The 21,494-nt window shown below is 39.2% G+C and overlaps 1 protein-coding gene across 1 annotated transcript; it reads left to right on the top strand.

Annotated features, from left to right (window-relative positions):
- Positions 1-2,186: 2,186 nt before the first annotated feature.
- ppp1caa (protein phosphatase 1, catalytic subunit, alpha isozyme a) lies at positions 2,187-17,711 on the top strand. The gene is made up of 8 exons (XM_040043801.1): positions 2,187-2,338; positions 2,582-2,699; positions 13,680-13,811; positions 14,053-14,283; positions 14,376-14,480; positions 14,585-14,808; positions 15,357-15,491; positions 15,724-17,711. Exons 2-8 carry the CDS (start codon positions 2,645-2,647, stop codon positions 15,838-15,840), a joined length of 999 nt encoding a protein of 332 aa, XP_039899735.1. The 5' UTR covers positions 2,187-2,338; positions 2,582-2,644; the 3' UTR covers positions 15,841-17,711.
- The last annotated feature ends 3,783 nt before the right edge of the window (positions 17,712-21,494 follow it).

Genomic DNA, 21,494 nt, shown 5'->3' with positions numbered 1-21,494 from the left:
GCAATCACATGATTCCTTTTGAAGTTTAGCATAAGCAAGTAAAACAAAATGCCAAATGTATATTAATATTTCTGCTTAAAAGCAGTGTTTGAAAAAATCCTTCTGAATAAAAATTTGATTTTAGTTTTATATTGTGACTCTTGGAGTCGGTGTAAACCTAGTTTGATTGGAGTTTAAGTGTGTTTTACTCCACTGAAACTTTCATGTGGTTATCTCTGTGCTAATGAAATCACGAAGGCTCAAAATGATGGAAAAAATGTGGCAAATTTCAGCCCATATGTACTTCAAGAACCTGTAAATCTTAAAATGATTTATGATTGTGATAATAGTCAAATTTAGCATGCCTTCCCTAATGAAGTGGAGATACCATCTAATTATTCTGAGAAGGTTTTTAGATTGATTTATTTGAATCAGTGTAAAGGAGACAAAGTAGGAGACTAACAACATAAATGTCCGCTGTATTTTTTATTTGAAAGTCATATTTACAGTTGTTCTCCTCTTGCTCTCTCAAAGTGTGTGTCTTTGTGTCTTTGGCGTTGATTTTCCTCATTAAATAAGCCTCAAAGCCTCTGGACTTCTTTTATGCCTTAATGCTCTAAGCTGTAAGACAGACAGAACAAGGACTGATGGAGAGCAATAAAATGAGATCCTCACATTTTGAATCAGACCACCAGACTGAGAAGATAACACCTCCCACCTGCCAAATGCTGATAAATTCTGCAAGCAGCCCAATCCAACAGCCACATCATCAGGTAATCACATCGTTTAAAGGTGATGCATTTTGGAAAAAACAACCTACTGACACACAACTATTAATGACAGGATGATGCACCATCAAGCTGGTTGCCACCTGACCAGAGGAAACTAGCTTGATGTCGTTAGCCTTAAAAGGAAGTCTTGTTTGGTTAGGATAAAATTTTAAAATGATCATCTACAAGTTAACAAAATCAGGAGAAAGATATGAAACCTCTTTTAATGTCACAGATGCAAAGACACAGTGAACAAGGAATAATACTTCTAATTTTATGTGCACTACACATTAAGAGATACATTCCAAAAACATTCACATAGGCCAAGTGAAAGACACTCGTTGCTACTTATTTCTTGTTATTTTAGCGATTAATTCAATTACGTTTTATTTTATATAACTCAGAATCATAAACACAATATTTTAGCTTTACACATTCAGTGGGTCTACTGTAATTTGATTGTGCAACCACGATTCCCTGCTCACAGCAGAAAATGCACAAAACCACATGTAAAAATGTAAGTAGAGAGAAGTATGTTAAGTATATAGATCGAACCACTTGTGTAGATCTAGAAATACTTCTAATTGTTTCTCATTGTCGCTTTTGTGTGGCAAAGGGACCCTTTGGTGGCCCAGTTCTTGCTTTAAAGGGTCTCTATCCAAACTATGTCAGCAGAATGTCCCTCAGATTGACTGAGGGATCAATACTGTAGGGGTCAAAGAATTCTGGGTTTTTCTTTGTTAAAAATAGATTTTTACCAAAGTCCTTCTAAAGTCAAGCCAGTTGGCAGGCACCTTTAAACACATCCAGAGACTTTGTTTGAGTTTTATTTTGAAGTATCATTGAAATTAAATTTAATGTCACTAGTCATCTAGGCATAAAAATTAAAAAATGTAGACTCATGCTTTTCACATGAAACTGTACTCTTACTTTTTTATTTAGTTTTGGACTTTGGTTTTTGTATCAGACAGTTTATTTTCCATAGTGGCTTACAGCTGACTGTAACAGATGACTGACAGTACTAATGAAAAGATGCACAAAAGCCCTTTGTATTATTCGTGCGCATTTCACCACATTGACAGACCTTTTTATCATTTTATTTAGTTTATTAGACACACACTTGTGTGTGTCAAATTTTTGCTTGTATTAAAAGCCTCAACTTCAATTAACTAAGATGCATAACTAAGATCAAAGTGTGGTTTTAGGGTTTAAAGTGCAGTTCCACGTCGACACACTGGGTGGCGCGCTTTGAGCTTTAATTTAAATCTTCATTGATGCCATTGTAAAGTGCTGTAGGCGGTGCCTAAGAATAAGACGGACCGAGCGTGTATCCAATCAGATGCGAATATTGGGGAGCTGAGGTCTGCGATTGACCAATCGCTTTTTGAGAAACGTGTGAAGACCTCGGTTTGATTCACCCTCCTGTGTTACCGTAGACGCTTCGCTAGAAACGGCCCTCTTTTAAAGTTCCTGGGGGAAGAGTGGGGCGACCCGGACAAACCGAGGGGAAAAGGGCCAAGATCGAACTCAGGGGATAAATATTTACACAGATTTCAACACGGGAGGATTAATATTAAACCGGACACAAGGTTTGACATGTTATCTATTTTCAGGTTTGATTATTTAGCTAACGTTTGCTCACTAGCCAAGGTTCAGTTTTGCTGCTGCTAGTTTATGATACTTAGCTAATAGCTACCTAGCTAGCAGAAGCTCGGTTAAGCTCATTGACTGTTTTTTGACATTGGTCGACTAGCAAGTGCGACTCATTCAGTGAATTGCGACATTATAATTTGAGTAATTCTCAGTGTCCATTCCCCGTCTTTTCCTCACAGAAATCTAAGGTGAGACACAGAAAACCATCGTCTTGAGCCCGAGAACGTCAGAAAATAAAGAAAATGGCGGAGCCGGACAAATTAAACATCGACTCTATAATTCAGCGTCTCTTGGAAGGTAAGGAGGATCAAATCCGCGTCACAGCCAAGTGTTTGTTATATTAGGGCATGTCTTGGTGGCAGTGAATTGTGTACATCATGTAGGTCAGCTGCAGTTAAAAGCGGACACAGTGTGTTGTAGTAGCCTACTTAGGATCGCTCTACTCTCAGGCTCGGTGGCTGGTTTTGGATCAGCGGTTGAAACCAAAACAACAGTGCTCTTTATAGATTGTTTAGCAAACCGTAAAGTTTGGGGGTGCTGGTTTTTTTTGTTTTTTATATTTTTTTAAATTTAGATGATTTGCTATCGTGCTGTCTACAAAAGAAGGGAAACGCGTGACGTTATAGAGTGCTGTAGAATTGGAAAAGATGAGCATTACTCGCCTATTTATGCAAATTACGCATTCTGATGCGCTATTTGCGTAGGGATATTGTGCTTTTACCTGTGGTTTTTTTTGTTTGTTTTTTTGTTTTGTTTTTTTGTTTTGTTTTTTCTTCTTCTGAGTTTATGTAGGGGAAATGCTCAGACTCGGTAGCCGTAGTGGACTATTTCCATTTTACGTGTTAATTCTCTTTGAGTAAGAGTAGTTTTGCAGTCAGCCCCTTTCCCACTAGTTATTGAGTTATTCAGAACAAAATGCAGATTTTGGTTAGTTGGTTTCAGTTAGTTTCCAGATGGGGTTTTCTCATTGTCGTTCAGGTTTTTTTGTTTCAAAAATGTTTGGTTTTAGAGTCTTTTAGCTTATTTTTATTTATTTTTTTTATTTATTTATTTTACTGTGGAGGTTATTTGTCAGGGATATTTTCAGAAGTTCAGAATGGATGTCAAAATTAAAAGGTATCTGGCTCACACTCTAATAAATACGTGAACCAAAGGTTGTGATAACCAATTTGATCAAATTGTCAACGACTAAAAAAATGAGGATATACCTTGTTTTTATTTCAGTTTGCTTAAATGTTCCTTTACAACTGGTTTTACTTTTGATTTTAGTTCTAGTTGACTATAATAACCTTGCTTCTTGCTGGCTTTGCTGGACTGTCTGGGTTTTTGCTTTTTTGCAACTGCATTTCTGGAGTGTGTTTGTAGTCTGCTTCCCTGAGAGACTTGTTAATGAGCTGTACAAACAAAAATGCTCTGATTGGGACGCACTCCATGTACTCCATGTAATGGTTATTTAAACAGGTTAGGATGCCTCTGTACAAAAGACATGCACTTTAGGAGCAGACAGGTGCATACTACAAAGACTAGATGTTCTCAGGTCACGAAAGTTATGTGCAAGACAATCTGCAGATACACAAATATGAATATGAAGAATGTGCCTTCATATTGTTTGTAGGCCAAGTATTTAAACTTTTGCCTTAGATCACATGTGAGGAAAAGGGCAACCAATAACTTGAATCAAGTTACAGCAACGACAACATATTTTCAAGGTAACATGAAGACCTGTGTCTCTTGTTTTTTGTTTTTTAATCTAAAAGTGGAGTTGAAACACAGTTTCAGCTGCCCTCAAATGGCATCAATAAGTCTGTCCTCCATTTCAGTGTAAAGTGAATTTCCACAGGTGTTTATAATTTCCTGGAATCAGGATTTGCCTTGTTTTATATTCATTTACATGGTCTTTGTATGTAATTATGCAGTGGTAAAACATAGGTTTGCATTTGGTATAAACATACCATGAAAGATGCATTTAATGTTAGTCTGCAGTGGCAATAACTAGGCCTCGTTTAGAAGTGCAGTTTTTTTTTTTTTTAGAAGCCTTGTAAAATATATTAGGGATGTTATGATACTTAGAAAAATTATAAATATAATTTATATAAAAATACAGATTATAAATGCCTGGAAAACTGTAATACTCAATAAAATGCTTAATACTGTTTTTGATACCATGAAGTTCGAACCATACAGACAGCCAAAACAAACAGACAGTGAGATAACTGTAGGGTGAGCGTGTATGGTAAATATTTCAAGATTGGGAATTTAAAAAAACAAAACAACAAAACCTATAATTTAGGTTGTCTGAGGTAGCGCTGTTCGTCCGAGGACTTGACACCATATTTCTGTTGGTGAACAAATATGGCGGGTAAGGTCGGCTGACAGAGTTTCTTTTCTCTGTTTCAGTCTGCAAATTTAAGAGAACACAACATATTCAGACACACACAGTAATATCATCCTGTTAAATTAACATTGTTTATGTTATATGGGCTGGACTGATAACTTTTGCTGACTGGTTTCACATTATAATTTTGTTATTAGCTACACTAGCTAGCCACCACCTTAATGATAACCTAACATGATGCTATTGTGGCTATTGAGCACAGATTTTATGTTTGATACCCTTCCTGATGCAACTCTCCCGTTTATTTAGGCTTGGGAATGGCACTTGGAGTACACTAGCTTGTGGACCCCTCGATTCTGGGTTTGTGTCCATTGAATACCGGCTAATATTAATGCATGCACTAGCCAGATTGACATTAATGACTGTTTGATAATGGAAACAAAACTGACCTCTTGAAAATTTTCAGTGTTTTTAAACATCGAGTACTGTTCAGCTGCTAGTGAGGGGAGGGGCTGTGTGTGCCCCTCTTCACCCTGCTGCCTTCTGGCAGGAGATAACGGAGCATTCGGGTCCTCACTGCCAGACTGCAAAACAGTTTCTTACCCCACGACTCCTGAACACTCAGTGACTGGACTGACACACACACACACGTCACTGCCTCAAGGACTAATCTGCACACTATCGTACATCAAGTTACTTTTTTCACAATGCTCAGTCTTTTGCACAACTTACTGTCATTGTTGCACTTCTGCGTGTGTTGTGTGTCTGCACTGTCTGGTGTTGCACTGTCTCTGTTTTGTGGTTGGGTTTTTTGTGCAATTTTTGCACACTTGCACTTTATGTAGTCCTTTGTTGATTGTCTGTTATATGTAGCAGCATGGTCTTGGAGAAACGTTGTCTCGCTTCACTGTGTAGTGTTCCACTGCAAATGGTTGAAATGACATTGGAGCCACTTGACTTGAACTGGAGGAGCTAAAGATGGCACTGTGGTATCAATGCTCCTGCAAATGAGTATGTAATCCAAAAGTAATTTTTAGTGTTGATTAGCATCTGACAGTCTCTTAAAAAAAACAACAAAAAAAACAAACAACCATACACAAGACAGTGCCGCAGTGAGATACCATCGCTGCTGATAAACAGTGCTCTGTGATAGACTCAAGGGCATCAGTGTAAACAGTATCACCATAATCAAACAGGGGCAAAGTTTTGGATAGTACAGTGAAAATGAAACAACAGCTCCATAAAGAAAAATGCATTTATAATAAAAAAAAGAAGTTTTGGCTTCCATTTGGGTTTTAAAAGTGAGTGTAGCATCCTGCCAGAGTCCTAAGTGTTTAACAATATTGTAACAAACTGTTTCAGTGTTATTACCATAAAAGGTCAGTACTGTTTGGGACTCCTTGCTGCATTTGCTCCACTGCTGCTTTTAAGCACAGGACAAACTGCTTACGTCACTTCTTTGTTTCTCAAAACAAGAATTGCATTAGTATTAAAATTTATTGAAGCTATGTTCTTACTGTAAAATATGTAGTTGTTGTAAACGAATGCATTGCAATTGCGTCACAAAAATCCCGAGACATTCCTGAAGCAGATATGAAGCAAGCAATATTCTGTGTTTGCTCTACATGCTAACTGTCCTGGAAATGCTTGCTTTAAATCTCACTGCTCACTGACAAATTTGTCGTGGCTTTAAGTGTGTGCGAAATAAACAGGACTGTTTTATCTTCACATCCGCGCTGTGGTTGTGTAATAGGAGCCCAGAGGACATCAAACAGAAGAATAAATGTGCTCAGACCCAGCGGTACAGTTCAAACTGCGGTTAGAAGAAACTAGGTTGTGACCTCCTGTAGTTGTCCTTGCATGTCAGTGCACTGGGCACAGCAATTATGAATTTTCCCATGTGAAACTGCTAAAATGGAAAAATCTTTTTGTTATTTTGTCACTGGAGCAACATTAGAAGTGTTGTTTAGATTTTCATTTGTGTAGTAAAGGCTACTTCATATATGTATATAAAAATAGGCTTTGCTGCTTTTATTTTCAGGCCCAAATGTGTTTTGTGGCTCCATGCACATAGAAAAGTTATTGACCTCTGATATAACCTAGCATGACAAATCACAAAATTACTTCAGGGTGCTTTATGGATGAGGTAAATCTCTCCCACACAGTGTGATTCATTGAAATTATGCCTTTAGGGGCCACCTGATAGCTGAGTGGTTGGAGGCCTTACCACAGGGGTATAAATGACGTCAGTAGTCAGTCTCCAGTTTGATTCCCAGCAGGTCGAACCTTCACTCTCAACCACTGCCTTCTGTCTCTCTCTACCACTGCAGCTTTCCAAAAGATGCAAAAAAAAAGTTATTTTGACCAGTAAATTGAGAAATAACATTTGGGATAGTTTTATCCCAGGATCACTGCTGTTAATAAATTTGACCTTAGCCCTCAGTTTGTTTACCTTCTTTAAATATAGGCCCTGCATGATCAGCCTAAGCTGAGCTGGTGGAGGTGATTGGGATTATGTACAAATATGCATGTGCAGTCAAAGTACCTCCCAGAGAGAGTGTGCCTTTGTGGGCCATGCTGGCTGCTGCTGCTGGAGTGTTTTGTACATAGATTGTTGTACTTGGGCTGTGATAAGACTGTCTGCCAAACAGAGGAGAAGGCAAACACGCCTGATAATGGCTGTATTTATATCCACTTATGTAACTACCGTGACCTTTTTTTATCCACATTGGTGAGGATAACCACTCGTAAGCTGATATTTGTATTCTCAGCGTTCTGTTAAAGGCGGCAGACTCCCACTGCAGGCACTACATCAAAAGATTGAGAAATTATCCTCATGCTAGTTCAGTCTCCCATGTGGACAAGGAGGTATCCCTGCTCCATGCTGGCTATGTTTCAAGACCAAACCAATTAAATGTGTTTGGGTAGCAAGTAGTTTCAATTGGATTACTTGCGTAGGTCTAGAGCTAACTGAACTCTTAGCTTGTGTTTCTAATACCATGTGTAGCAAGTGTGGCATCACGTAAGCTAGGCCAGAACAGCCGGCATTGAGTGAAGCAGCGCTGGGGCGATTCAACTGTTGATTCCAGCACCCCTGACATCCCCTCAGCTTTTCTGCTGTGCTCCATCTCTTTGTTTTCCGCTGCCTGACCAGTGTACTGGAAAGCCTTTTGTCTGCACCCCCTCATGATAAGCTTACTGTTGCCCACTGGCTTGTGTGGCTAACTTTGGAGTAAGCTCTGTCAGTGCTTAGCCTTCTGTAATCCAGGTTTAAAGTGGGAAGCAGCACTGCAGTATTTATATCTACTTTCACTGTTTTTAGTTGTCACTTCAGGACACTGCCATTATTCTCTGTCAGTCTGCTGATTTCTACTCTCTCCATCCCTTTTAAAAGTGCTCCGCAGCCACTGTTAAAACCTGGATTATTTTGATGTGAGATGGCCTTTAATTATGTCTCATACTGTGTGTAGCAACACACAAGTATCTTTGGAGGCTTATTCAAAGCCCATAAAGGATTTTTGAATTCTTTAAGTGTAGTTAATGTGGTACTGTAGTGGGTTTGTTTATGTTGGTCATTGTGCGGTGGTGTCTGCATCGCTTTTGGATCACAACTTATTGTTGAACCTGATAAACAACTTTTATTGAAAAGCAAAAAGTAGAGAAGTTTTCAAACAGGATTGCATCTACACATTTCCTGTGTTATCAAAACAAGAAAAAAGAACACTTACACTGGCAGAATACAAGCCCATGTTATTAGCATGATAAGTAAGCGAGAGCTGTAGTAATAATCAGCTGTATTAATAAATATTCGCCTTCCTCCGCTTTAAATATGACAGTGATCATAAGGGCATAACATGGCTGCTTGCTCTGATCTTCATCTCCTGTGTGTTGCTTCGTGGATAACAGGATTATTTTTAAAGGTTATGAATGAGCCTGCAAAAAGTGTTTGACAACTTTACTGTTACAGCTCAGCTGCTTCAGATTCACTAGTCAGTACTTCTTAAATGTTTGGTCTTACTAATGGCATCTGTTACCATGGCAGAGAAATGCACTTTAACCACAAGGGTATGTTCCAAGTTTAATGAAACAACATTTTTAATACGGAGATCAAATCATTAGCACTGCTCTGGTGTCATTAGAATGGCATTTCATTTAAATGTGGCTTTGTGAAGTTAAATTGACTGACATGGGGCATGTTTGAAGTGGGTTTTTGACGAATTGCTTAATGGTTAGGACATGAAATCTGGGTTTTTCCTGGCACGAAATGGCCATTTGGGGTGATGTAATGCGCAACTGATCTTTGTTACCTTACTCAACAGAAGGTCATCATGTTGTTTGTGGGCATTCTGCTAATTTACCTTTCGTGTAAGGTCTTGTTTTTGATTAGCCTTGATGATCTTTTTTCTTTTTTTTTTTGTGTTCACTACAAAAAGCTCGTGACCACAGGGTGAGGGTAGGGATGTAGATTGACCGGTAAATTGAGAACTTCACTTTTATGCTCAGCTCTCTTTTTACCATGTGGACTGGTAGCATCTGCATCACTGCAGCTGCAGCACCATTTGTTCTGTCAATCTCCCGCTCCCTTCACCCCCTCACTAGTGAACAAGACCAGAGATACTTGAGCTAAAACCTTTGATTGTATCTACATGCCATATTGAAATTCAAATTTTTTTTTTTTAAAAAATAAACCAGCCTACAGCTTTTTTTTTTTTTTTTTTTTTTTTTTTTTTTTGTAATTGACAGATACAGTGAAGAAATGACAGGAAAGCAGAGGGAGAGAGAGATGGGGGAAGACATGCGGCAAGGGGCTGCGGGTCAAACCTGGGCTGGCTGCTCTCAGCCGTACAGCACGTGATCGCCTGCTCAGTGCACCGAGCTAAACTGGCGCCCGGGTATCAGACTAAGTTAACAGTTCATCCGCATATTTTGATACAACGTCTGGAGGCTTGCTGCAGATTCTTCACGGTGTAAAACAAATGGCGGTGGATGGAGCAGATATAAAGTTTACTCTTCTTCACGTTGGAGTTTGTTGATCGGGTGGTTTGATGAAGGACTCCTGCTAGCTTTTTTTCCCGGCAAAGGTTTTAAAGGTGATCACAGGAACAGCGCTCCTGTTTTGGACACTAGATACACGTTTTTGGGTTGTTGTTTTTTTTTTTTTTTTTTCTTCTCACTCGGCCTGAGCTCACTGTCTCGGTAATGGCTCCGCCTCTTTGCTCTTCACCGTGTGTAAACAGACTCTGGCGCAGTGTTAAAACTCTGATAACATAACACAAAAGTGATGACGTTGCCAATGTTTTTTTGTTTTGTTTTGGGTTTTGTGTGTGTGTGGGTTTTTTGTTTTTTTTTTTGTTTGTTTTTTTTAAATTTTTTTTATATAAACACTAGGGACCGTTTGACTCTGTATTCAATCGTTGCCCTTAAAGACGTTTGTATTGCAGGTCCCTTTTCACTCGCAGATATGGGTGTAATGCTCACATTTACATCATTTGACACGTCAGTGCACTACAGAAGCCTCGAAACAAAGAATTTGTATCAGGACTTTTTTATAATCGAATTATTCGAAATACTCGACGAATCGTTGCAGCGCTACAAGGAACAGTTTAAATATAATTACACAGTTTTGGCTGAGCTTGTTTTGAGGTTCACCACCAGCAGCAGGTATAGCCATCTTAAATGTTTAATATTGTCAGAGAAATCCAGTTTGAAAAGGGCTGCCCTGCATTGGTTCGCTCTTTTTGGTGTGTAAAAGGGAAGTGTTTATCTCTGAGCCGTTGTACACCTGACAGCCATTAAATCAGTACCATTAGAGAGAGCTCTGTTTACCTGCAGCTTGAATATAATTGTCACTCAGATTGTTGGAGGTAGTTGTTTCCATAAAGTATATTACTCTGTTCATTAGCCTGTGTAGAAATGCACTGGGTGGGAATGAGACTCCTCATTAGAAGGCTTATACAGTTTGTGTCAGGAGCTGCTTTGGCATCAAGCAGCACATGTACGAGCGGGGGTGTGATTGATTCTGTCGCCGATACAAACAAACCTGATTCCAAACTCCATCGCAAGCAGTCTTGTGTAAGTGTGCAGTGGACTGAATTGCAGATTAACATGGCATCACATCCACACCCTGCAGCTGGTGTGTCAGTGGACAAATATTTTGGTCTGAATCATTTCACACTGCCTGTGAGACTCCCAGATACTTTTTTTCCCCCCCCCCCTCTTCCTGTGGCTGTCATTTACATCACACTCCTACCTTTTCTAGCATTAAAGCTGTGTCGGCGACTGCTTTATGTGATGTGGCTCCGACAGTTTGTCAGGAAAATTAGTTGGACTTGTTCAAGTCTTTATCATGACTGTGTGGTAAGTGTGAAAACACATGGCTGAACACACACTAGACAAACCTGCTGAATTCTTAACACACCATCAGCAAAGGCTCTCTATGACAGGAACTGAGTTTTTTGTTTTAAAGAATTTTTATTTGAAAAAAGACGCTAACCAGGATGGTCAAAAAATAACATTTTTTTGGTCATAATTACTCAAGCTTTTTGTTTATCACATGGGCAAAAATAACAGGAAAACTGTTAGCACAGATTCTTTGTCTTAATTATATGCTTACTAATTGTTCCTGAACATTTTCATATCCCATGGACTTGTTTTGAGCCTGTTTACATATAATCAGGATTCCTGCTAGTCATTAAAGTCTTACCTGGAAGATAAAAGTTAAAAATTAGGTTTTCAAAAGCCTTTTTTTTTTTTTTCTTTTTTTTTTCTCACAAGATTGCTGTAAGTATTAAATTTGCAGATGCTCAACAATTTGATCCATTTGTTATCATGCATATCTATCATCTCTTACTATCTAGAACAACATGCTAACCTAATGGCATAATTACAGATGTCTTTTACTGGCTTGTTACCAGTTTGACACCACAGGCTGAGTGTAGATGTTGTCGCTACCGCTTTAATTATGGCTCACTTTGTTGGCCATAAAAGTTACCCCCTATGCCTTAATTCAGCTTTAAGGGTACCTTTATAAAACAAATCCGGTTACCCTGTACGGATCAGGAAGCCAAGTGTACAGTGTTTGACATAACTGACCATGACCTGATAGGCTGAGGACAGTTTAAACAAAGTTGGTGGGGCAAGTTAAGTCACCTGCTGGCCTGTTCGGACCACTGACAGTTTTCACCGACCACTACTACTTATGAGTTTGTCTGTGAAGTAAACCGGTTTAAGCAACACTCACTAATTAATATCAATGTTTTTGTTTTTGTTTTCTTCCTCTTCTTGCCCTCGGTAACATGTTTTTATGTGCTGAACAGAACATTTCATAGTGGTGTGGAAAATGCAGCAGGAAGGTGACTGCTGCAGGACCCCACAGTGCAAGCATTTCACACATTTTCTGCTAAGAACAGATTAGGGTTTAATAAAAAGTGCAAAATTTAAGCACAATTATTACAATTTTTTTTTTTCCACACAACAAGGTTGAAGTTGAAAAAAGCATCAGAGATGTCATAGTTTCTGGTTAAGCTAGCTAATCCTCTTTGATATTGTAAGCAGCAAAGACAGTGGTGGCACTTAGACGTTGAACACGGGTGGAGTGAAAGAAACTGTTTTCTTGGAAACATTTGTGGGGAAAGAAGCAAGAGCACTTTATCATTTTGCCTGTTTAGTGAGATTAAAGGTGAAGAAAAGCTGTCTTGTGGGCTCCTCCCATCCACTGGAGGTTTGCTTTATGTTATGACAAAGCTAAAGAATAAAGAACAAGTTTTAAAAGGTGTGTGCAGATGAGCAGCTTGTTTCGTTTTCCACCATGGTTAATTTTGGCACATTTTTCAGTTTAACTTTGCTACAGGCTACAACATGAAGCAATGTGTCTACTCGTATATTAAAAACGTAAAACACACTGATGTGGAAGGTCATCACAGGCCAGGCTTGTCATGCACTGGTGGAAGCTCTGAGCAGTAATTGTTAAAGCCACAAACCATAGTCACGTCTTCAAATTCCTTGTTTTGTCTTAAAATTAGTCCAAAGTTCACTGCAGTCATTTGTTTGTAAAGAAAACCATGTAGCACAGTTTCAAGGATTAACACATGGCTGGTTAGTTTATAGTCGTTCTTTTAAACCTGGAATATAATACATTGTTGTTGTTTTGTTCTGATTCTTATTTATTACTTTTTGTTAAGATGCATCTTATTTATATTTTATTTGGTGTGTGTGTGTGTGTGTGTGTGTGTGTGTGTGTGTGTGTGTTTTAACCTGGTAGAGGGGCCTTGATTATGTTTATGATACAGCCTGTGTCTTTTTTTTATTTTTTTAATTTTTTTATTTGAGACATTGGTTTTACAGCCAGTAGCGTGCCAATCGTTGCTTCTTCACTGTGCATATTTACAGTCCTAATGAAGTGTTTGCTATCTCTTTGCTGCAGCCACATTAGCGAGAAGGGGAAGTGGGTTTCACGTCCTCTAGCTTTGGTTTAAACTGCAGCCTGAGCAGAAAGACGTGCTTTTCGAGGTTGTGCATATCTAGCAATTTTCCACTGATCAGGTTTTCTCAGACGCTGCCTCTCGTTGCATATTTCACAAGCTCATGTTGTGGTATTATGTTTTGGTAAGCATTTAAAAGTGTGTCTTGTATTAGTACAGTGTTATTTGCAAAATCTGTAGTGTATTATTACCTCCAAATGATGTGTCTACCTGCTAAAGTGTCTGTTGGACTGGTCTGCTAACAGAATTTGTCAGCAGTTGGTTGGTGGGAGGTGTTAATTTTCCAGTCTGGTGCTCTGGTTCAAAATCTGAGGATCACGTTTTGATTGTTTTACGTCAGTCTTCATTCAGTCTTATTTACAGATCTCTTCTCTTTGCGGTGTTGCTGAATCTCTTAAATTTCTCATCCCTGTGTGATGTTGGTTTTTTTTTTTTGTTTTTGTTTTTTTACCCCCTCTTTAGTCAAAGGATCTCGGCCAGGGAAGAACGTCCAGCTGACCGAGAATGAGATCCGTGGCCTCTGCCTCAAATCTCGTGAAATCTTCCTGAGCCAGCCGATCCTGCTTGAACTGGAGGCTCCCCTGAAAATCTGTGGTGAGTTTTAATTAACCAAAGGGGTTGGTGAGTTTCACGGGACAAAGAGATGATGTGTGTCTCAGAGGATGCACTGCAGGCGCACTCTGGCGCAGGAGAAGACGGTCATTATGAGATGGTTTTCTCCTGGTTTGCTTGTCTGTAATTAACGCTTTTATCAGCTGATAAGCGTGGGCTGTTCTGGCAGAAGCAGTGAAAGCGTGTTGGTTTTTAAATTGCACATCTCTGCTGCCCCCTGCAGGTGATGTCCATGGTCAGTACTATGATCTGCTCCGGCTCTTTGAATATGGAGGGTTCCCCCCAGAAAGCAACTACCTGTTCCTGGGTGACTACGTCGACAGAGGAAAGCAGTCACTGGAGACCATCTGCCTGCTTCTAGCCTATAAGATTAAATACCCAGAGAACTTTTTCCTGCTGCGTGGCAACCATGAATGCGCCTCTATTAATCGAATCTATGGCTTTTATGATGAGTGTAAGTACAAAAGAGGCTTCTAAAAGGAAACCAAGGCAAATTTGCAACTTTAAATCTTGCATTATTTATTTTTTTTATTTTATTTTGGGTAGGTAAGCGACGGTATAACATTAAATTGTGGAAGACCTTCACAGACTGCTTCAATTGTTTACCTGTGGCTGCCATTGTAGATGAGAAAATCTTCTGCTGTCATGGAGGTGGGCCTTGTTAATACGTGACTTTACGAAGCCTAAACCATTTGATCCAAGAAGCAAAGGTTGGCACGTATTTATGTATTTTTCAAAAATCTTTCCTCTCTCAGGCCTCTCTCCTGATCTCCAGTCAATGGAGCAGATCCGCAGAGTTATGCGACCCACAGACGTGCCTGACCAGGGTTTGTTGTGCGACCTGCTGTGGGCTGATCCAGACAAAGATGTGCTCGGCTGGGGTGAAAACGACCGTGGAGTCTCCTTCACATTCGGTGCAGATGTGGTGGCCAAATTTTTGCACAAACATGACATGGACCTAATATGCAGGGCGCATCAGGTAATGTTTACTAGTTTAGTCACTGTGTCTAAATTCATCTTTGTATAGTACATTTCAGACTCATTGACTGAAGAAGTGTTCCCTTAATTCTTATTAATCACGATGCATTGTGTGGCTGTGTTTTAATAGGACTAATCAGAGGCATTTTTAGTGTTTTTCTTACCATATTTAAAAAATACAAGGAAGGAAAAATACTACACCTCCAAGTAAAACTATGATAAATAATTTAATTAGTATTTTCAAATGTTTTCAGAAAACGGGACGTGAACTGTAGATTATGAAGATGCATTAGCTAACTTCAAAGCTGTGACAAAAACATCTAAAACACAAAAATAAGCCCCAGACCAAACAAACACTGGTGGAAATACTTATAAAGCAAACTGTGAGGGTGTTTCAATGTAGGTATGATATATTCTATTTTTTTTAACAATGCCTGAGTGACATAACATTAAACGATAGATCTGATTCTTGAATGGCACTAGCCTCTATTTTTTTGTTTAAATTTTTTTTTTAATATGTAACATTGATGGTTTCCTTTTGGTCTTCAGGTGGTTGAAGATGGTTACGAGTTTTTTGCAAAGAGGCAGCTCGTCACTCTGTTCTCCGCTCCCAACTACTGTGGAGAGTTTGACAACGCTGGTGCCATGATGAGTGTGGATGAGACGCTCATGTGCTCCTTCCAGGTGTGGAGAACAGAACTAATAACTTTTCGGGAAACAAATTTGTTTCGTTTAGTATAATATAATAATATATTATTATATAATACATATATTATATTACAATATATGTAATATATGGCTCGCATATCGATTCATGTAGTGATGGTAGAATTTTAATTGTAATTAACTATAAAATTAGAGTTCACTGTGTGTGTGTCTGTCGATCTAATTGATTACTTCTTTGTCCATCTCACAGATCCTGAAGCCAGCAGATAAGAAATTATATCCTTACGGTGCTGGGGGAGGAATGGGATCAGGGAGGCCGGTCACCCCTCCGCGAAATTCAGCCAAGGCCACCAAGGCCAAGAAATAACACCCACTGGGTCCACTTCCCACAACCTGCCACCCCCTGTTGGCCCAATGCTTCTTTTTTTGTTGTTGTTTTATTTCTCCTCCTCTACCTCCCAAACCTTTGTCTCCCTTGTCACCAAACGGCAACAAAGAAACCAACTGTCCAGGGTTCAATCATGTTTTTTCTCACTAAAACTATTTTTAACTGTTCGTTTGGTTGACTGGTTGAATTTTGCGTGAATGAGTGTGTTTAAAAAAGAAAAAAAAGAAAAAAGAAAAAGTGTGAATGATGCAGAGGGAGCTTCTGTGTTCTGTACGTATGTTTTCTGCCTCCTCCTGTGCCCTGCGTTTGGTTTTCCTGTCATTTTGTAGAGGTGGGCTCTGCCCATCCTTCATATAAGCTCAAACCTTGCAGAGGAGGAGTAAAAAAGGGGTGGGGGGGTGGGGGCTTAGCTGTTTACGGTAAGGCCTGCACTGTTTGATGTTAAACACAAGCTTTTGTACATCCTGTCTCTGAGGTCCGTGTATCTCTGTGTTATGTGATGGGTCGGGAGGGGGGTGCTGGGTTTTTGGGGATCAAGTTGCACGGTCATACGGTAACGGCACATACCACACACTGGGTGCACGGGTGGATATATGTGCAGGTGAGTCCTTGAATGAAATGGATTCACAATAATATATATATATATTTTTTTTTCTTTCCTCTTCCATTTTTGAAAACCAATGATTTCAGTCATGGATGTGAAATAGTTTTTTTTTTTTTTTCTTTTTCTTCTTCTTTTCTCTGTAGATAAATGAAACCAATGTGGTTTTACTTTTTCTTTTTCTCGTTTTTAGTTCACTGAAGTTGAATAAAAAATAACCATTTATTTGAGGCATGCCATCATGTTGATCACTTTGCCATTGCTTTATGTTTGTCACGCATAATGGCTGCTTTTTTCGTTTTTTTTTTCCTCTCTGTGGTACCTTGAATTGACAGGCGGTGTTTTATAAGCGAGACTTTCAAAGCGTAGAAGCTAGGTTGTGTAAGTTTGGGTTAGTTTAACACCTAGTGGAAACAAAGTGGCATTTACACATAAGTGGAAAAATCATGAACAACACAAATCTGGTTGAGCCAGACGTTGCTGTTTTTATCAAATAAAATCCTAAATGTTTATTTTTTCTAATGATTGTTGGCTTCTGATGCAGCTAATGATTATTTTTGCAAGGCTGAGAGGACCAGGAAGGTAAATGACATCACCACGTGCAGTTAACATGTTGCACAAATAGGCGCCACTGACACTGCATCTGTATTGAACTTTGCACACGATACTTAAGATGCCTGCTGAGGAGATGACAGATTTTTTTCCCCCCCACATTTTCACTGATTAAATGCAAAAAAAAAAAAAAAAAAAAAAAGCAAAACATTAAAAACAAATGGAGACGAGATGGTGATTCATTCACTCTAACCTTTCAAAATGCTCCAGCTGAGACCACTTCACTCTTTGTTTTCTATGATGAAATGAAGAGTGGGTTTATTTAAATGTAAAAACCCACACTGAATGAGGGGTGCATGCAAGTTTAGCTCGTGTTTTGCCAGTTTTAACACTGATATTTGAGAAGATAAATTAATCCGGGAGCGGGGGGGGGGGGGGATTATATTAAAGATAATCATGTGCAGTGAACTCTCAGTGAATCCAGCACGAGGCTGAGCAGCTAATGCTGTGTGGCAGCGAGGTAGATGATTATCTACGCTTCTTAGATCGCTTTTTGTAAAAATATGTTGCCCAGATTGTGGAATTACTTTAATTGCTTGAGTGCAATCATTGCTTTGAGCACGTTCAGAATTTCTTCTCACTGCAAATTTAAAAAAAAAAAAAAAAAAAAGAGTCATAGACAAGAGTTGAACCTGTTCTACTGGGTATTATTCAAGTGTACCACCTGCTGCCCCTGTTATGTAATCACCTTGACTTGATTCAGATTCCAGATTCATGAATTTTTAATGGGAACCATCTCTATTACCTCCTAATGTTAGAGCTGGTCCAACCCCCACCCCCTCCGTGGCAAACAGGGTGTTCCCAGTGAAAGCGGGCCATAATTCAGCGCAGGCTGTTGTAAACTGCTGGAGAAATCTCCCTGCAGTGTTTCAGGGTGTCTTACTGCCCTTTTCTGAAACTTTTTTTATTTATTTTTTTTGCCCCATTGCATCATTGGTCGGTCTGATTTCATTCATCTGTCCTCGCGTTCTCATGTACACAAACAGTCACAGTCATCCCAGCCCCACTGCGATTTCTATCAAACCCACGTGGCTGTTAGAAAGCCGTGCGTGATGGCTTTTTAACAGGGGAGAGACAGTGGGACTCTTAACTGCAGCGCATAGTGCAGAAAAAGGCTGGTGGGGGGGAGCATCATTAGATTTCATCGTGTGCTCATGTCTGATTCACATTGAGTAATTTCAACTCAGGAAGTGAAATTTAAATATATTCAAATAAAATGATATGATTCATGTACTGAGAAAAATCCAAGCTTAGATGCCATTATTGCAGAATATGTGTACGTGTGAGTGATTTCAGTTTGTGTTCATATTTCAAAGTGGCTAAATGAAGCTCGGGTTTGGCATGCTGGTGAATGGTGCATGGTGGGTGGGTGGGTGGGGAAGCTGATATGATTTACAAAGATATCTGAATATGTATGGAAATTTGTGATATTATAGGATAACAAAGGGTTTATACAAGGCTTGAGGCTATCTCCACAACAGTAAGTGGCTACTGTAAAACGGTCCAATAAAGGCCACTTTCACTCCCATTTCATAGCTGTACAAACGCTTATGACTTTTTAAATTGCTTCGCTATATTTACAGTTGTTACCTCTAAGAATCGGCGCTTTCATCGCTTTTTCTCTCAGTCTTGGTTTTTATTGACAAATTTAACCCCAGATACTGCAAAGCTTCTTAGTCTAGGATTTTTTTAATCAATCAGGGATGTTTTGCACCATGCACTGTCGCTGGGTAGAAATAAAAATCATTAGATTGTTACGATTAAGATAACAAGACAACGGATATAAATAGTATTTTTATTTGTATTTCATTTGTTTTCAAGTCGACCACGATTTGTCTCTGTTTAAAGGTAGAAATAAAATGGAATTTATACACTTGTGTCTGGTTTTCTTTTCATCTTCGATTGTGACTAAAAGCTTTCTGCAGGAAGACCAAAAGCAGCTTCGTTCGAGGGGAGCGAGAGCGTAATTTTTTCCACGTCTTTCCTGCCTCAAGGCTGTTTTGCTTTATTTCTTTTGCGGGGGCTGCCTGTATTGTCTGTCAAACATTTGGAGGATGAGTCAGTGGCACGGTTGGCCCATTTATCCCCCTGGATGTGCATTTACTTATTTATCTGATTTCAGCTGGCTCAGACGGCACCGAGAGATGCTTTACAAAATCAAAAGGAGTGAGACAAGTGATCGTGTTGGGCGTGAACTGGATGATTTTGAAAAAAGTGAAATGAAATCATGTTGCCAGCCTCTTCTTTCCTCTTTTATTACAGTTGGATTCACACCCCCTCTTATTTTTAGAAATCACTATAATAAGGACCAAGCCTAAGCTAAAACTGACAAATGGTGCCTTTTGGTATTTTGTTGATCACAGTGCAATCTGTGACTGCATGTAGGCTGACGGGTTTCACGTTAATGCTTTCCTTCACCACACTAACAGGACGACATCTGACACGCACGTTCATATTTCAATTTCAGTGGAAATGGGTTCAGTGAAATCATGCTTATTTTAAGATTGAGTTTTTCTAACGTGCAGCAGTGGTTCAACGTTATCAAAAGTAATCATTTTAATTAACAAAAAAATGAATGTAAGTCGAGATATTGATGGTAGGTAGTTGCACAGTTTAGTTTGAATTAAATAAACAGGAAACAAAACACGTGATGTGATTGGAAGGCTGTAACGCTCTGCCTTCTAACCATAAATCGACAAAAATTCACCCATTTAAAGATTAAAAACACAGACATCAGGTAAATTTTAGAGTTTTGACTCCAAATTTTACCTCAGTGAGGTGTGTGTGTGCGTGTGCGCGTGCGCGCTCTGTGGGTTTCTAATCAAATGCCTGTTCAATGTTTCTTTCCACACTCATTTTATACATGCAAACTGTATATTAGGTGGCTTATTTCTCAATGCAGGCTAATGTCTCGCGAAATATGGGGCAAAGAGGATGCTTGTGTGGGACAATCTAGGGCACCGAGAGGTACATCTAGATATACAGTATACAGCGTAGCATTGTGCCCATGAATATCAAAAATAATGTATCAGAACTGAATGCATTGTTTTCTAACTCCATCACTTGATAAATGTTCATAAATGAAAGCTGTTTATTTTTAGGGTTTCTGGAACTCCTGTTTCCCTGTTAGTGCTTTTTTTTTTAGTTATTTATCTATCTGGTTATATTCCTTTGGTTTCAGTAGGGATGTAGCTGCAGCTCTGCACATTAGCTGCATGTTCTTATTTATTTATTTGTGGGAGTCAAGTGTGTTGACTCTTATAAACTACAGTCAATAGAAACTGCCAGAATATTTGGGTTAGAAGAACAAGAGGTCACAATTTTGTGCAGTTGCCTCTCTAGTGAGGAAGTTGTCATACCAAACAGCAGCATTGTATGCTCTTGTGTGCAGATTTATTAATAATAAAATATAGAAAATAAACACAAGCTTGGACAGCGTAAACAAACAGTGGGAGCATTTATGGCCCCTGCAGTGTATTATTTGATGTCTTGTGGCCATAAAAACACTTCCTTCCATCAGTTTGTCAGTCTAATACTACAAATTCTCATTGTTTTCCAGGGACATGCCCATTTGTGTATGAACGATAACAGGAAGCTGTCAGGTTTTATTTTCATTTTCCACATCTGTTCACTTGGAATGTTTTGCAGGCCCAAAAGACCCAGAGGAGAAAGATTTACTGCTACAGAAGCTTTGATTATGAATTTTTCTGCATAAAATATTTAAAATCATAAACCTCTACAAACAAGACTCAGTCATTTTAGTCACTGTAACAGCTCGCTCTAGCAAAAAGAGAAAAAATAACTCATAGACAAACAGAGCAGTTACTAAGGTTTCCTCAAGTGCTGAAGGGAGCTACAGTTTCCTCCTCCAAGGAGCTGAGAGACACACTCTTTGATAGTTGAATGAAGTCATCCGGCCACTTGGAATACTCCAGCTGAGCCTTTGTGATGACAGAGCGATTGGTGCTTTCCACTTATGCTCCTTGTAAAGCATGCTGTCACCGGGTTCCTGAATGCTTGACACCCTTTAAAATATGCAGTAACACTACTTTGGATTGTTTTCCAGTTGAGACCTGTCCATAGAGTTTTAGGGGGTGCTTATTTATTTCTGAGAAATTTCAGCTCTCCAGAATAGTGGCTGGCAAAAATCCAAAGAGCAGTGAGGTATCTGCATTCAGTGTGTCTGAAAATAGAAGCACAGAAAGATGGATTGTGTTTCAAACAGCGGGGCTGAGATGGCTGGCACGGCTCACTTTAAAATGTTTTATGTCCGAAAAAAACAGAATCTGTGTGAAGCTACATTTTTAACTCAAATTGGTCCAATGTCTGTATTTCAGACTGCAAACGATCTATTTAAATGAACTTTGAAAGGCAGAAGCAAGATGGCTACACACTGATATCGAAGCAGTTTGCCTGGAGC

This window comes from Simochromis diagramma, unplaced genomic scaffold (assembly GCF_900408965.1).
Source record: "Simochromis diagramma unplaced genomic scaffold, fSimDia1.1 OVJJ01000321.1, whole genome shotgun sequence".
Taxonomy (NCBI): Eukaryota; Metazoa; Chordata; class Actinopteri; order Cichliformes; family Cichlidae; genus Simochromis; species Simochromis diagramma.
The sequence above is the reverse complement of the archived record's forward strand: the minus strand, read 5'-3'. Positions and strand labels throughout refer to the sequence as shown.